The 17,602-nt window shown below is 40.1% G+C and overlaps 1 protein-coding gene across 1 annotated transcript in view; it reads left to right on the top strand.

Moving 5' to 3' along the window:
• LOC308669788 (1-phosphatidylinositol 4,5-bisphosphate phosphodiesterase zeta-1-like) overlaps positions 1-17,602 on the top strand; it is a gene marked incomplete at both ends in the record, with an annotated part of 50,402 nt that overhangs the window by 22,780 nt on the left and 10,020 nt on the right. The window contains 5 exons of the mRNA XM_081330665.1: positions 2,837-2,981; positions 6,616-6,798; positions 7,957-8,154; positions 10,871-11,027; positions 12,976-13,092. Of these exons, the coding sequence (XP_081186791.1) occupies positions 2,837-2,981; positions 6,616-6,798; positions 7,957-8,154; positions 10,871-11,027; positions 12,976-13,092 (800 nt within the window). The remainder of the gene's footprint in view (positions 1-2,836; positions 2,982-6,615; positions 6,799-7,956; positions 8,155-10,870; positions 11,028-12,975; positions 13,093-17,602) is intronic.

The following is a 17,602-nucleotide window of genomic DNA, read 5'->3' as shown; positions in this document are numbered from 1 at the left end:
ACTGTAAATATATATATATATATATATATATATATATATATATATATATATATATATATATATATATATATATATATATATATATATATATATATATATATATATATATATATATATATATATATATATATATATATATATATATATATATATATATATATATATATATATATATGTCAAATGCTTGTTAACTATTTTAGATTACCTTGCTAGGCCCTTGCTACTTATATATATGTAAGTAGTCGTTGACTTACACTCAGATTGTAGCTAAGCAAGACAGTTGTTAAGAAAGTTTTGCCCCATTTTACAACCTTTCTTGCCACAACTGTTAAGTGAGTCACTCCAGTTAGTGAAGTTAGTAAGTAGTGAAGCAGTTGTTAAGTGAATCACTGCAGTTGTTATGTTAGTAACACACTTGTTAAGTGGATCTGGCTTCCCCATTGACTTTGCTTGTCAAAAGGTCACAAAAGGGGATCACATGACCCCAGGACAATGCAACCGTCATAAATATGGGTCAGTTGCTAAAAGTCCAAATTTCGATCATGGGGATGCTGCAATAATCATAAGTGTGAAAAATGGTCATAAGTAATTTTATTCAGTGCTGTTGTAACTTTGAATGGTCATTAAACAAATCATTGTAAGTCAAGGATTACCTGTAGTTTGTATCATTATTATATAATAACACATGAATGTAACTGGGGGTTAATTCCTTTTACTGGTCTTATGATTATTTTTGTTAACTACTACAAAAACATGTTTGAATGTGATATATCTGTAAACGTATACATAAATAAAATTGATATTGAATGAATGAATGAACCTTTAATATCAAAGTACAACATGTGTACAGTGAGATTGGCTGAGCCGCCCTTCGTGCCCCTCCACAACTCACAGTGACAACAAACCCACCATCTTGTTACACCATGTGAGCTAATTGCACAACACACCGGCCTCGCAAGCCAGTCATACATAGAGTTATTTCCCGTTCAGGAGCCTGACAGCCCATTGGTAGAAGAATAACTCTTCCAGCATCAGACATGCTGCAATGTTGCGATTCACTTTGAAATTTTAAAGTTTATTTCTAAATATTATTTATCTGTAACATTTATCTGAAATGAGCTCTACTTTAGGCTGCTTCCAGATTTAAGAACGGAAATAGGACACAATTCAGGATAATTACTGTAGCCAAAACAGGAGACTAAAGGAATATTCAGCTTGCTGAAGTGACTCTTGTTTCAATAATTCCTTTGCTGTAGTTGACTGTGGCAAAAGTTTGATATCTTAGGGGAAATTGTACTGTAAACATTCTGTTCATCATTTTGTGCAAATGGAAAAGCAAATGCAAACAGATAGCAATTAGAATACCGCAATATGAATGCATAGATATCAACATAGCCAATGTATCATAGGATGACGCTTGACAACTTCACTGGATTTGTCACAGCCAATCAATGAATGCAATTTATTTGAGAGGTGTGTATGCCTAAGTTCTATTGTATGGCTTTCTCTTTGCAAGAAACAATGGTTAAACGAATGTTGTCAGCTTGCAGGAGGAAGGATATATTCTTTCTTTAGCAAGATCAAACAATTCAGGAGTTGCGGTTAGTCAGTTATTGTGGCCATGCTTTTTGTGTAGCCTTGGGCTTCTAGGCAATGAGATTTGGAGATGCATAGGGAAGATGCTCAGACTTTTCTGATCCTAGACATATGTTTATATCTTCATGATTTGGAGAATGGACTAAACACACGGGCGGACCTATATGAAAAAGTCTAAAGTACTGTTTTTTGATGAAAAATAGTAACACTTAAAGATATTACCTCCAAGAACCTTGCTCCAAAGAACAAGGGAGAAAACAATGAAAAGGTTTTAACATACTCATATTTTGAAATCTAATCCCCCCCCCCCCGAAGCTTACACTTTTTATAGGGATTTGGGAAGGATTCTGAAATGGTTTAAGAATAGCATAAAACAAATTACACTAGCGTTCCAAAACTCAATGTCCCCGAGTACATTGGAAAAGATGGCACACCATTTGGATTACTATGAGTTGTAGTTACAAGACATCTGCAAGGTGAAAATTTACTTATAGTCTTGCCTTTTAGTCAGTAGCATTTGCGCAAAACTCACAAAGAACACTGGAATGCCACCAAGCTGAATTAAGTTATCTCTGCGGGTCAGTCAGATCTGCAGGCTTTAATTCCCAGAATTTAGAGTTAGTACTACCATTATTGACAATTCAGGGAGTTAAAATTCATACATGTGAAAGGTAGCAGCTTGGAGAAGATTGGATTCTCCTTTCAGATCTTTTCCAAGCCATGAAACTCATTGAATTACTTTGGTCTAGTCAGTGTTGTGACTTTTATCTTCTGATGTGAAGATAAAATTAATATAGTTTTCAATAATTTTGAAGAAAAGCTACACATGATGGGTACTTCAAGGTCATATCATGCCTCATAACTCACCAACACGGGCGATCCTCCACTGAGAGAAATTGTCAAATACATCATGATTTGAATATAAAGGCGTAGAAACCAAGCAACCTACTGATCTGTAGGTACAAAACAGTTGTGATGAGTTTTGTGTTCTGTGCGAAAACGAGCTCTCACCCAATAAAGAGCTATTGAAAAATAACCTTGCAAATTAGAAAGCACATTCTGATTTAACCACCCAATGCTTGTAAATTGTCACCTTCAAGTTCCTGACCAAGTATAGACAGCATCAAAACAAAAGCAGCAACACAGACAACTCCACAATGAGTTCTACTGAAATGGATGCTGAAATGGGATGTTTTGTTGCATTGCTGAAACCCCTCCAAACACATTTTTCTTTTAAAAGTTCCCTTAGAAGGGGATGCCGCTGCGTGGAGATTGACTGCTGGGATGGGCCAAATAACGAGCCAGTGGTTTATCATGGACATACCCTGACAAGCAAAATTACCTTCCAGAATGTCATCGTTGTTATAAACAAACATGCATTTGAGGTAGGTGGTGCCCATGGTTGACCAAAGCAGAGGCAACTGTCCATAATTCATAGAGATGGATGAGCGTGGATGGCTTCCTATCCTATAGATGTAACTGTTCCCCTTATGTGTAATTGCCAGATAATTTATTTATTTATTTTAATTCCATTTATATCCCGCCCTTCTCCGAAGACTCAGGGCGGCTTACAAGCTTAGCAGTAGCCTTCATTCTATGTATATGTCTGCTTATTAGGGCTTTCACACACACCCCAAGCGGCATTATTACAAAGACAGCTTATTGTCCCCAACAATCTGGGTCCTCATTTTACCTACCTCGGGAGGATGGAAGGCTGAGTCAACCTTGAGCCTGGTGGGATGCGAACCTGCACTAATGAAGAGAAAACTTAGGCAGATGAACTTTAAAGATGGTTCTAGCTACTGGTTGCAAAGGAACATAAAAAGATTTTCGCCCTGTCCATCTTGATGAGGACAACATCACTGAAAACACCATTGGTGTTTTATTGCTCTATTTATTCATAATATTTCTATATTGCCCCATAACAGCTCTGAGAAAATAGCACATCTTAAAGTCATCAACTTTCAAAATGACTATTTTAAATAGTATGTAATATGATAAAGTACATAAGTAGGACATAAGTTCAGATATTTAACATAACAAGTTAAAGTAACAAGAACATTTAACTTTGCTTCACTGGTAACAGCAAGGCCTTTGACTATGCAAATAATGCTAGAATTGGAACATATTAAGACTGATGAGTGTGCCAGAACAACTGATTAACTTAGGAGGAATCTTTATAGAGAACTGTGTAAAAACAGAGTCTGGAAAAACAGAGTGATTCAACATAAGGAGAATAGCCCTGTATTTATTTAGGTCACGCAACAAATTTGTTACAGCAGGTTTAAAAGCAATAAATGCTGGCATCAGATATACAGATGATGGCAAAGTAAAGAAGACTTAGACAAAGTCCTTCAGAAAGTAAAAAATGAAAAATGAAACATCTGAGCCAATATTAAATATAAGGTATCTACACCACCGGCGATCAAACCGGTCAGTGCTAGAGGAGATCAACCCTGACTGCTCTTTAGAAGGCCAGATCCTGAAGCTAAAACTCAAATACTTTGGCCACCTAATGAGAAGGAAGGACTCACTGGAGAAGAGCCTCATGCTGGGAAAGGTGGAGGGCAAGAGAAGAAGGGGACGACAGAGAATGAGGTGGCTGGATGGAGTCACTGAAGCAGTAGGCGTGAGCTTAAATGGACTCCAGAAGATGGTAGAGGACAGGAAGGCCTGGAGGAACGTTGTCCATGGGGTTGCGATGGGTCGGACACGACTTCGCAACTAACAACAACAACAATCTACACCACCATTGGCAAATTTTGTGAAGTTTTGTGACTATAGAAGACAGGAAGCCAGTAGATACTTTTATTTCTTTATCTTTATAGATAAAGAAGGATAGTGGGTTGAAGTAGTAAAGAGATTAATCCTTGGCAGGAAAGCCATGATAGATGTGGACAAGGTGATAAAGGATAAGGTTATTGTTATAACAAGCGAGTTCACCATAAATAAAGGAAGGGTCTTTTCAGTGGTGTGACAGTGAAATATTTAGAAAGTGTAGGGAGAAAAGAGATTGATGCTTTCACTTTATGGATTTGAAGATGAGTACCACAGAAAGCAAGAAGAATCAATCAATTGGTCCCGGGCTAAGGAAAGGCTGACTGTTTTCTTGAGATGATGGTGAGTTAGCAGAAATTCACATGATTCAGACATGTGAGGGATGGGCTAAAACAACTCTGCATGTCTAAACTGTGGTAAATGAAAAAAAAGGTAAAAATGGATAGACAGAATCAAGAATTTCCTTGGAAGAACTACTGATAGTTGTCAGCATCAAGTCAACATGGCAGGCATTTATGTAGACAATTGCTGCCAGTTGGACCCAATTTAGGACCAACTGACTAAATTGTGCCATTATCATACCAGTTATCTTAATGAGCTTTTATATTCCAGCCCACAATGAAATATGAAATCTTAGATTGTCTGTTCAATCCTTTAGTATGTCTATGGAGATTGTCAGTCATCCATGTCATGGTTGTCCCAAAGATGCTTTTTCAAGAGGCAACTAGACTTTTTGTTTTGTTTTTTTTTCTTGGAAAACATTTAACTTCTCGTCTAAGAAGCAAAACTGAAGAAGCTTCTTGAATGAGAAGCGAAATGTCTTCAACGAAAAACAAAGAAAGTCCAGTTGCCTCTTGAAAAAGCACCTTTGTAACAATCCTGTAGTACATAAATCAATACTCTTAGTAGCATAATATCTAGCTGCATCTCATCCTATCTTGACTAATTCTAGATTCAGAGAAGTTCCTTTCAATCCATTTGTATCTATTCCATATTCTTAATATGGCAGGATGAACTTATTATTAGAGATAAATCAGCACATGTGTTTTAGTAGAAATACCGTTATTTTAGGGACGCGGTGGCTCAGTGGGTTAGGATGCTGAGCTTGTCGATCAGATGGTCGGCAGTTTGGCGGGTCGAATCCCGAGTGCCGCGTAACAGAGTGAGCGCCTGTTACTCGTCCCAGCTTCTGCCCACCTAGCAGTTCGAAAGCACGTAAAAATGCAAGTAGAAAAATAGGGACCACTCCGGTGGGAAGGTAACAGCGTTCCGTGCGCCTTTGGCGTCTAGTCATGCCGGCCACATGACCACGGAGACGTCCTCGGACAAACGCTGGCTCTTCGGCTATGAAACGGAGATGAGCACCGGCCCCTAGAGTCGGAAACGACTAGCACGCATGTGCGGGGGAACCTTTACCTTTACCTTACCTTACCATTATTTTGGTCATTGACTTACATAACAGGTAAAATTCAGAGATAAAATGACAAATGTCCGATTGTACTAATCTAATCTATATCAGAGCTGCCTAAGATTTAAATCACAAAGTATAAAATTTTGATACCAATACCGTTAAGATGTCAAGATTAAGGTTATGGCAGAGGTGCATACAGTTTGGATAAAACAGTGGGATAACAACCGAATATTCTTTCTTTCTTTCTTTCTTTCTTTCTTTCTTTCTTTCTTTCTTTCTTTCTTTCTTTCTTTCTTTCTTTCTTTCTTTCTTTCTCAAATGGAGATTAACCATCTCCCACACTGAACTACTCTGGACAGTGTACAATTAAAACACAGAAACGTAAAATGTGTTATGTAAATATAAACTATCCAAACCATTTGAAATATAGTTTAAAATAGCTGATGCAAAGGATAAAATTATTACATTACTAAATCTATATTTAATATCAGTATTGTATGTGTGAGACTAGAATAGTATGATGTAAAATTAAAAGGTTCCATAAAGAGATATGACAATAACACAGAAGGCGAAAGAGCTAAAACTACGGGAGGTGTGCAAACGTATGGGGATAGTCTTTGTCGGTCCCGATATGCTTTGATTATGTAGAACAGGGGTCTTCAAAGGTGGCCCTTTTATGACTTGTGGACTTCAGCTCCCAGAATTCCTCAGCCAGTGTGCACTGTGGCTGGCTGTGGAATTCTGGGAGGTGAAGTCCACAAGTCATAAAAGAGCCAAGTTTGAAGACCCCTGCTGTAGCATATCCTATAATCTCTTCAATTTATTTGCAGGCTTCTGATTACCCCATCATTTTGTCACTGGAGAATCACTGCAGCCCTCCACAGCAAGAAAGGATGGCAGCTCACCTCCTTGACATCCTGGGTGATAGTTTGTGTACTACAACCATTGACAATGCTGTGCCAACAGAATTACCCTCCCCAGAGGTAAAAATCATATGCTGCTCCTTCCTTAGAAAAAACAAAAAAAAATATGGATGAAAAATGGGTATCTCTGCTATGGATGGTTTGTCTCTCATGAAAAAATTAATTTGGGACCAATTTTGCTGGGAAGAGGTGGCAATACACATTTTGCTTCCAGTCAATGCAAAGCTTAGAATAGAATAGAGTTGGAAGGGACCTTGGAGGTCTTCTAATCCAACTCCCTACTCAAGCAGGAAACCCTATACCATTTCAGACAAATGGTTGTTCAATCTCTTCTTAAAAACTTCCAGTTTTGGAGCACCCATAACTTCGGTAGGCAAGCCCTGCCACCGATTAAATGTTCTAACTGTCAGGAAATCTCTCCTTAGTTCTAGGTCAGGGGTAGGCAACCTCGGCTCTTTTATGACTCATAGCTGACTCAGAAATTCTGGGAGTTGAAGTCCATGAGTCATAAAAAAGCCGAGGTTGCCTACCCCTGTTCTAGGTTACTTCTCTCTTTTAGTTTCCATCCATTGCTTCTTGTCCTGCCCTCAGGTGCTTTGGAGAGTAGTTCGACTCCCTCTTATTTTTTTTATTTTAATTCCATTTATATCGCGCCCTTCTCCGAAGACTCAGGGCGGCTTACAAGCTTAGCAGTAGCCTTCATTCTATGTATATGCCTGCTTATTAGGGCTTTCATACAACCCCCAAGTGGCATTATTACAAAGTCAGCTTAATTGCCCCCAACAATCTGGGTCCTCATTTTACCTACCTGGGAAGGATGGAAGGCTGAGTCAACCTTGAGCCTGGTGGGATGAGAACCTGCACTAATTGCAGGCAGCTGGTGTTACTTAAGGAGGCATTAGCCCACTGCTCCACCAAGGCTCAAGGCTTCTTTGGGGCAGCCCCCGAGATATTGGAACACTGCTATCATGTCACGCCTAGTCCTTCTTTTTATTAAACTAGAACACGGGTGTCAAACTCACCATGTCATGTGACGTGTTGCGACATTTGCAATTGCCAGAGCTCTCTCTCTGTGTGTGTGTGTGTGTGTGTGTGTGTGTGTGTGTGTGTGTGTGTGGCCTCCGCATGATGGAACTGGCCCACAGGCTGGCAGTTTGACACCCCTGAACTAGAAACGTATCTTAATTGTCCTTGCCATTTAGTTTTGTAGCTTACCATGCTGAATAGGTGCCCTTTCCCCCTTCGTAGCAATTGAAATTAAAGATCCTGATCAAAAATAAGAAAGCTGGATCACTCCAAGACACCCTTCAACGGAGGGGTCAGAAATACCAGGGTCTTACAGAAGAAACGGAGGATACCCTGGAGTCAGAGGATGAAGATGACGAAACTAGCGGACGTATGCTAAAGAAAGTGCTCATTCGGAAGCAGACTAAAGAAAAGGGCAAGGTAAGCCAAGGGCCATTATCCACAGCAACGTTGCCTTCATACTTTCAAAATAAGAAAACAAACACTTGCAGGCTCGACAAGCTGGGCAAGAAACTGCAAGAATTGACTTCCAAAGACATTAATGTCCCAGTGAGTAGATTTATTGCAGGAACACTAATGAAGCCATCGTGAAAGAATTCCAGCTGTGGAATTCTGGGAGTTGAAGTCCACACATCTTCAAGCTGCCAAGGTTGGGAAACACTGCCCTAGGGCAGGGGTAGGCAATCTTGCCTCTTGTATGACTCATGGACTTCAACTCCCAGAATTCCTGAGCCAGCATGGCTCAGCTTGGAAACCTTTCCCTTTCCCCTCAGCATGGCTGGCTCAGGAATTCTGGGAGTTGAAGTCCACGAGTCATGAAAGAGCCAAGGTTGCCTACCCCTACTCTAGGGATATCTTTGTTCTTTCTCAGGGCCTTGCTCTGTCACAGCCTGTCTTGTGTGTGCTTGCTTCTTCTCTCTCATTCTCTCAGTTGCTTACTCCATCTCATTCACAGCCTCTTCCTCTCTCTAAAAGCACATAATGGGGGCAACTGGCAGTTGCTGATGAGTAAAGTCCCTAATTCTTTGCCATCCTGTTAGCCTTATAAGGAAGTCCAGGGAAGAAGCACAGTGAGGAGTGCTAGCTTTGTCTTTTTTTGTGTGTAAATATTTTATTAATTTTCTAATTTTGCAATCATAAATACTTAATAAACAGTGTGTTGTATGGGTCGATTGGTAATTCAGTGGTACATATTAATTTTCTCAGTCTAGTTCCAATACTACACCATCCAGTGCTTCCTTGACCCTCTCTTCTTCCGGTAGTATGCATTTTTCCACACTGTGCAAATACAATTCTTGTTACTGTTAATACATATACAATTAAATATAGACATCTTCCTCACATTTTTCTGGTATTATACATAATATCAATAATGTCAGTTTATAATATCTTTTCTATCCAAAATATATCTCAATTGCATTTGCACTTAAAATCCATTTGTTCCATCAGTATCCTGTTTTCCCCGCTTTTTTTTTAAAAAAAAATTCCCATCAATATTCAAAATATCTCTATTGCTTATAATTTTCTCATAATATATTATATTTGGGTAACCAAAAGCTTCCCTTATTCATCCTTTTTAGAATTTTCATATTTCCCAACTCATAACAAAATGTAATATTCTAGTTAGAAATCCTATCCTTCTAGTTATAATAACACTTTTATTTCTAACAGTTATCTATTTTCTTAACCATATTCAAACATCTGTTTAATAATATAATATCCTGTGTCTATCGCTTATAGTTTTCTCATTGTAAATTATATTTGGGTAACCAAAAGTTTCCCTTATTCAGACCCTCTTGACATTTTCATATTTCCCTTCTCCTAACAAAATATAGTATTCTAGTTGCATATCCTAACTTTCTAGTTGTAGTAATACTTTTATTTCTAACAATTATCTATTCTCTTAGCCATGTTCAAACATCTATTTAATAATATACTGTCCCATCTAATGGGTCAAAACCTCTATTTTCTTCAGTCTTACTCTGGCTTTCTTCCTTTCCAACTAACTTTCCAAGTCAATGCATTTGAGTCCTCAAGTAGTTCTTCCCCTATTTGAGCTCTGTCTTTATTGTAAGGTTACATAATCTTGCAATTCTGAAAAATCCCTTCCCATCCCTCACTTTATTCTCCTGAAAACTAAGGAATATCTTCTGAGATGCTTACATTATTTTTCCTCTTTAGGCTCAAATTTCATTTATCATTTTATTGTCTAGGCCAGAGATAGGCATCCTTGGCTCTTTTATGACTTGTGGACTTTGTTTGCTGTCAAGGCACCATCAAAGGAGCTGTGCTGTTCCAATAGAAATTCCACCTCTTTCGTATGTGCATGAAAGTGACATCACAGTGCACATACGCAGGGGGTGAAGCTTCTTTCACACTAGCACAAAGCTGCTTTTGTCTTTAGCAACCCACCTAATCCCTTGCCATCGACATGTCCACCACAATCCAGCCTGGACAATTCCATCAAAATGTTTTCTGTAGGAAAAAAATGTCTGAAGCACAAGGGTATGGTCCAGAAACTTTTTATATGCAAAGATTCAAATATCCTGAGACCATCTTCATCTTTGGCACCATCCCAGGGCTAAAGAACACTCTTCTCTTGTTCAAACTGAATGGGAGGAGACTGAAGAATGTGTCTACCTAGATCAGTGATGGCGAGTGCCCAAACTCCAACCCAAAACCCACTTATGTATCATTGGGTGCCAGGTGGGTGTGGCCATTGGGTGGGTGTGGCCAATTGGGTGGGCATGGCTGCGGTGGTAACGGCAGACTGGGTGGGACTAAAAAGTTCAATCAATCAATTCCAACTTTGTGAGATCTTTTTTTTCCCCACAAGAAGTTGAAATTTACTGATTGATTGAACTTTTTTTTGTTTTGTACACAGTGTTGGAGGCCTAAAGCGAAAATGTTTTATAAAACCCAGCTGAAGGCCTAGGACTGGGGCGACGGCACGCGTGCCCACAGAGAGGGCTCTGCGTGCCATCTGTGGCACCCGTGCCATAGGTTTGACACCACGGACCTAGATTCTAGAACTATACTGTCTTCCCAATGTTATCATTCCTGATGTACTTAAACGTGATGCCACACATTACTTTCGCTTCTGAGAGGCATACCATTTGTCAATCTCTGTTCTTAGGACCATAAAGTCAAAGTTGCTTTGCTTCTCTCTGAACTTGTGATTTATACTGCTTCTCGGAAGTTTGTGAGTTTTGAGGATTCTAGGGAGAAGCAGAAATGCTACCAAAATAATTCCATCGGAGAGACGAAAGGTCAGAAGCTCATCAGCAAGAGAGGTAATGTAGAAGTTTCAACCCTCAAATAATACTTAAGTGAGCTGCATGTTTCTCTATTTGTTTTGGAGCCAGCATATTTGTTTTCATCAGTCAGCCATACCCTTCTGAGATTCGAACCTGGGCTGATTGCACATTAGGCAGTTGTTTTAACCTTTAGGCCACAAGCTCTATCTCACTTTGTTAGCTGAGAAGCAAGGGAGATATGTGTTAAATGCTTGTTAACTATTTAGATTACCTTGCTAGGCCCCAAACATGGGACAAATCTTTATTTCCTGTTTCGGCCTAACCGAAGGCCATCCACAGGCAGTAGTCACAACAGTGACAGCTCATATTTGTGTAAATTTTAGATTGCTAACAAAGAATTAAAGGGAGACTGATATGCATTTCAAACTTATTTGTTTTCATCAGTCAGCCATACCCTTTTGAGATTCGAATGTGTTAACAAGCATTTAACACATATCTCCCTTGCTTCTCAGCTAACAAAATGAGATAGAGCTTGTGGCCTAGAGGTTAAAACAACTGCCTAATGTGCAATCAGCCCAGGTTCGAATATATATATATATCTAGCCTCAGTCCTGAGACTTCTCACTACCTTCCATCTAAATGCTAACCAGGGCTGACCCTATTTGCCATTTTCTTTTAAGATCAACCAAGTCAGTTAAACATTGCCACCTAGCAGGGCAAGACAGAAATATACTCTCCTGCCTGATATTTACAGTAGATGTAACCTCAAGGCTTCTCAATTTATCTACCTTCCTCCCTTCTGCTACTTAAACTGGAATAAATCTTCAAAATTGGACTTCCAACAGTTGGCTTAATCATGCCATTTTTCTTCAAGAGGATGTTCACACAGAACGTGGCCCATAATGCTTGCATAGGTGTTCTGCCAGAGATAGGGATCAAGGCAAAATCTTTGAGCGAGTTGGTTGCCAGGATAGTTGGCCTTTTTGAAATTATCCAGCAAATGTAAAGATAGAGAAATTGGGTGGACAATTTATCTGAATTTCTTCAGGAAGAGGAGACATTTCAGACACCCCCTCCCCCTTGCTGACAATGGTACTCTTGCTGAAAACGACTAAAGCAATAAGCAATAGGAGTTTCCTCTTGGTGCCTTGCCTTGATCTTTCATGAAACCATGAGAAGGCAGGTTGACTGCTCACATTTAGCCTATATACATCCCTTGGTCACCCCAGAGATAAGGAAGTTCAAGAATACCCGTAACAATTCTCCTGAAATTCTTTTAACTGAATTGCTGTTAAATCAATGTAGTTCCTTCATGGCTAAATTACTTTCAGATATATTGTGCCTTTGAGTCATTGTTGACTCCTGGTGATGACTTGACTAGTCCTTGCAGTTTACTTGGCAAGATTTTTGGAAGTGATTTGCCCTTGTCTTCTTCCTAGAGCCGAGAGGGAGTGACTGGACCACACCAGACTTTCACACCTAAGGCGGGACTAGAACTTACAGTCTCCTGGTGTTTGGTCCCAAATCATCCAGATATCTTTCATGCTTAAGGCAGTGCTGGAATTCACAATCTTCCAGTTTCTAGACTAGTGCCTTACTACTACTCCAAACTAGCTCTGGTGCTCTCTCTCCCAAAAGGCACACAGCATAAATACATGTGGTGAATTTGTTGTCAGCATACACAAATTCCCTTTTAAAATATTATCAACTTGGTATATTTGCTATTTTAAAATTGTCCGTAGCCTTTCCTACACTTATTCATTTCATTTAAAATATTTACATATTGCTTCTCTTTGCAAAAAAAAAGGTTTGCAATAATCAGAAAGTAGGTCAAAACAGTTGAGAAATGCATTCTTCGAAACAATGCAAAAATATGCATAATAAAAGAAGCAATAAAAGGAGCAATGAACCAATAACAGAGTAACAGAATTAGGTATATTTCTTTGCAATAACATTTTGAACCCGTCTTTTTTTTTTTTTGCAGCTCCTGACTTTGTCTTGCACACAGTCCGCTTCCTTACAAGAATCTACCCCAAGGGATCCAGAACAGACTCTTCAAATTATGATCCTCAAGAATTCTGGAATGTCGGAAGCCAGCTAGGTAGGTCACTTAGATCTAGTCAAATCTGCTATGCTGAACAAGATTTATATTGGGAAAGTATTCACTGGGGCCAAAAGAAATTGGTATTCAAGTCTTCTAGAAAGAACCATAGGCCTAAGAGAAGAACAGAGAACAAGCATGGTGGGTTCCATTCGTTGATCAAAGAAACAAGGGTCACCGATGCTGTTTCCCCTTCATTAGTCTTTGGTAGAAACCAGAATATAAATTTAATAGTAAAGAAATTACAGCTAGTAAAGGAAACTTGTCTGTGGTGGATATAAATGTATCTACTTACATTTCTCTGCTTCATCTCAAAGTTGATGATAAGGATCAGGATTGTGTGCCATTAAGGTGGTGTTGACTTCTATCAAGTACACAGATTTTTTTCCCCCCGTGGTGAAGTTAATTCCAAATCCTGAATTTAGAGGACCAAATTTCCCTCTTATAGCTCCCCTTTACACTCCATTCCTTTTTTTCCTCTGGCTTTCTACTTTGTAAACATGATATGGCAGTTTTGGAGGGCCAATTCCTGTGGAACCTTCTCTTTATATTTCCTAATCTAGTGATCAAAAGGGGGAAATAGAATTAAAGACTTTTTACTTATGACTCCTGTTCTTTGTCTACATTAACATTTCCCAACTGCTTCAACTCCCAAAATTCTTAGCAACGGCCTGTTGGCTTGGGAAGTCCACATATCATGAACATACCCAGGTTATGAAATGATGGTCTAGGAGATTGCTAATGTGAGGACAGTTCTTTCTGCTTTAATTCTCAGATCAAATGCATGGACCATATACTGTTTGACTCTCCTCCTGGTAGGAGGCAGTTAATAAAGTGGTAGGCTTTGCTTAGGTCTATAATTAATTCCCAGTAAGTAAATCTTTTTGGTTTACTTATCAACTCTACTTCACTAACATTGCTCAAGTGAGATTTCTGCTCTTAGGAATGTGCTATCTCTCATTCTCTCACTCTCATTGTTGTTAGTTGCAAAGTCATGTCTGATCCCTCATGACCCCATGGACAATGTTCCTCCAGGCCTTCCTGTCCTCTACCATCTTCTGGAGTCCCTTTAACCTCAGGCCTACTGCTTCAATGACTCCATCCAGCCACCTCATTCTCTGTCATCCCTTTCTTGCTGATGACACCCAACTTTTTTTCTCCACCCCGAACCAACCCAGTGATGCCCTCGCCGTGATGTCCCATTGCCTGGAGGCGGTCCAGGTCTGGATGGGGAGAAACAGGCTTTGTCTCAATCCTGCCAAGACTGAGTGGCTGTGCATACCGGCATCTCGGGTTAACCAGACTATTCCATCTTTAACGATGGGGGGTGAGGTGTTACCCCCCGTTGATAGGGCTCGCAACTTGGGTGTCCTCCTGGATTCACGGCTCAGTTTTGAAGATCACATAGGATCTGTGACCAGAGGGGCTTTTGCCCAGGTTCACCTGGTGCGCCAGTTGCGACCCTATCTGGACCGAGATGCCCTACGCACAGTCACCCATGTGCTCGTGACCTCCCGTTTAGACTACTGCAATGCTCTCTATATGGGGCTATCCTCGAGGACCACTTGGAGGCTTCAGCTGGTGCAGAATGCTGCTGCGTGAGTTGTGATGGGGGTTTCCCGATACTCCCATGTAACACCTCTACTCCGCGAGCTGCATTGGCTTCCAGTTGCCCTCTGGGTGAGATTCAAGGTGCTGGTGATGACCTATAAAGCCCTAAATGGCTTGGGTCCGGGATATTTAAGGGAACACCTGCTGCCGGCATCAAGTTCCCTTCGTCCTGTGCGCTCCCACATGGAGGGCCTTCTCAGGGTGCCACTGGTAAAAGACTGCCGGCGGATAACACCCAGGGGGAGGGCCTTCTCAGTGGGTGCGCCTGCCCTTTGGAACCAGCTGCCCGTGGACCTTAGGACTGCCCCCGACCTTCGTTCATTCTGCCGGGACCTGAGGACCTGGCTCTTTGAGCTTTCCGGCCCAGGCTGAGAGTTTTTAAATGGGGTTTTATATTTGTTCAGGGATTAAATTTAATTATTTTAACTGTCTTTAACTTTTGTATTGTATTGACGTTTTTAAATACTTTGTAAACCCCCCTGAGTCCTATGGGAAAAGGGCGGTATATAAATTCAATAAACTAAACTAAACTAAACTAAACTTTCTTCTCTTGCCCTCAATCTTTCCCAGCATTAGGCTCTTCTCCAGTGAGTCCTTCCTTCTCATTAGGTGGCCAAAGTATTTGAGTTTCAGCTTCAGGATCTGACCTTCTAAAGAGCAGTCAGGGTTGATCTCCTCTAGGACTGATCGGTTTGATCGCCTTGCAGTCCAAGGGACTCGCAGGAGTCTTCTCCAGCACCATAGTTCAAAGGCTTCAATTCTTTGGTGCTCAGCCTTTCTTATGGTCCAGCATTCACAGCCATACATCGTAATTGGGAAAACCATAGTCTTGACTATATACACTTTTGTTGGCAGGGTGATGTCTCTGCTTTTTAGTATGCTGTCTAGTATGCTGTCTTTTTAGTATGCTGTGTATGAGTGTGCTGTCTCACTCTTATACACACACACATTCACTCACTCACAAAATACTTTAACTTTCAATAGACAGGACCTCTGTTTTATGATTTGTGCCCCTACGGGAGTCAGTACTTGTTTGAAAAGTAGGCAAAAATATTGAAAAACGTTTAGCTACAATTGTGGGTTACTGCTAAGGAGATTGGAAAGTTCTCAGGGACAGTGGAGCCAAAATATCTTAGTCCGCACATCCCACTAAGCTGTGATTTGTTTACTCAGTTAATTACAGTTGGCTGAATTCACATGAAATATGTATTCTGTTGTGATAAAACTGGGTCTAGAGCAGCAATGAGATGGCCAGAGATGAGATCAATCTCATTAAGGATTGCAAACAACTTAACATTGGGGTAGGAGGAAATTAAGAAAAGTGCATGACAACCACACAAATTCTGCAATCTACACTGAAATGCAAATAAGTAAAGGCAATATTGCATGATGGCATCACTGGACAAGGAGTTCAAATCAATCAATCCTAAAGCAAATCAACCCTGATTGTCCTTTGGAAAGACAGATCCTGAAGCTGAGGCTCAAAAATTTTGACCACCAAATGAGAATAGAGGACTCATTTAAAAAAACCTCTGATGTTGGGCAAGACTGAAGGCAAAAGGAGAAGGATGGCAGAGGATAAGATGGTTAGATAGTGTCATTGATGTAGTGGACATGAGTTTGAACAGACTCAGGGAGATAGTGGAGAATAGGGGGCCTTGTGTGTGATGGTCCATGGGATTATGAAGAGTTGGACATGGTTTAGCAGCTGAACAACAACAATAAAATCACTGCACACATTTCATTTTGACATCATGGAGGTTGACTGCAGATGCTACTGATGACAATCATATAGATATAATATAAACCCCCCTCCTGTTGAGAGTATCAAAAAAAGCAATTGGAAGTATCCACTTTCAACTTACAAGTTTTCCAGGTTAACCTGGGAAATGAAGTCCACTATCCCAGCCAGAAATGCAGCATGGTAGGAAAACTTGATCCAGGGATTGTACTGATTATAGAAAGAAGCATACAAGTCTCCTGATGTTCACTTTCTGCAAGTTCTGAGATAGTAAGACTAGAGTGCATGTCTTCTAAACAACTGTATTTGTCCTTTGTTGTTTTCATGTAATGGGAAGGAGAGCCACTTTGATATAGTGATTAAGATACTAAATTAGAAACTGGGAGACTGTGAATTCTAGTCCCTCCTTATCCATGAAGCCATCAAGGTGACCTTAGGCAGGTCATTCTCTCTAAGCCATAGGAAGAAAACCAGGACAAAACACTTACAAAATGTTGCCAAGGGACCTGTTCAGGCAGTTCCCAGGAGTCAACACTGACTTAAGGCCCGCATGCACACAAGAGCAATAAACTTATTGTATGGAATCAGATCACTGTTTTTTTTAATCTACAGCAGCTGGTGGGGGTCTTGCCTGAGAAGAGGGTGACAGGTAAATTCCACCCTCTTCCGTTGCCTCTTCCGTTGTGTTCAACAGTCATTGCTTTGATTTCACTCTTAATGGCCTTACTGGAGTGCATAACATAAGATAAATTCTTCTAGTTTATGATAGGAACTCCTTGACACCAAAAGCTTTGATGAGAGGCACTGTATACTTGTGCACCTTTTCCTAGCATGAAAAGAACATTAATTGCACGTTGCTCAGGACTAGGGAAGCCTGTCTTGCAGAAAATTGGATGTTTGTGAAATACAGAGGCATCGGAAACAAAATATTGATACCTAGGGAAGGAGTGAGTTCAGTTCTTTTATGAACTGAAATGAAGGAACTCAATCAGAGAGTGGCTTCCTTTGGAGATATGATGCTTTGACAGTAACCTATTATTTTCAGGCAACCCTCCCCTAGCCTGATTCAACACCAGGTCTAACCCTTCCAATCCACAATTTATATTCAGAGTTTTTTTTTAAAAAGGGACAAATAATAATAAATAATAAAATAATAAA

This window comes from Vipera berus (genome assembly GCF_964194415.1).
Source record: "Vipera berus genome assembly, chromosome: 6".
Taxonomy (NCBI): Eukaryota; Metazoa; Chordata; class Lepidosauria; order Squamata; family Viperidae; genus Vipera; species Vipera berus.
This window is presented reverse-complemented; position numbering and strand designations above follow the sequence as displayed.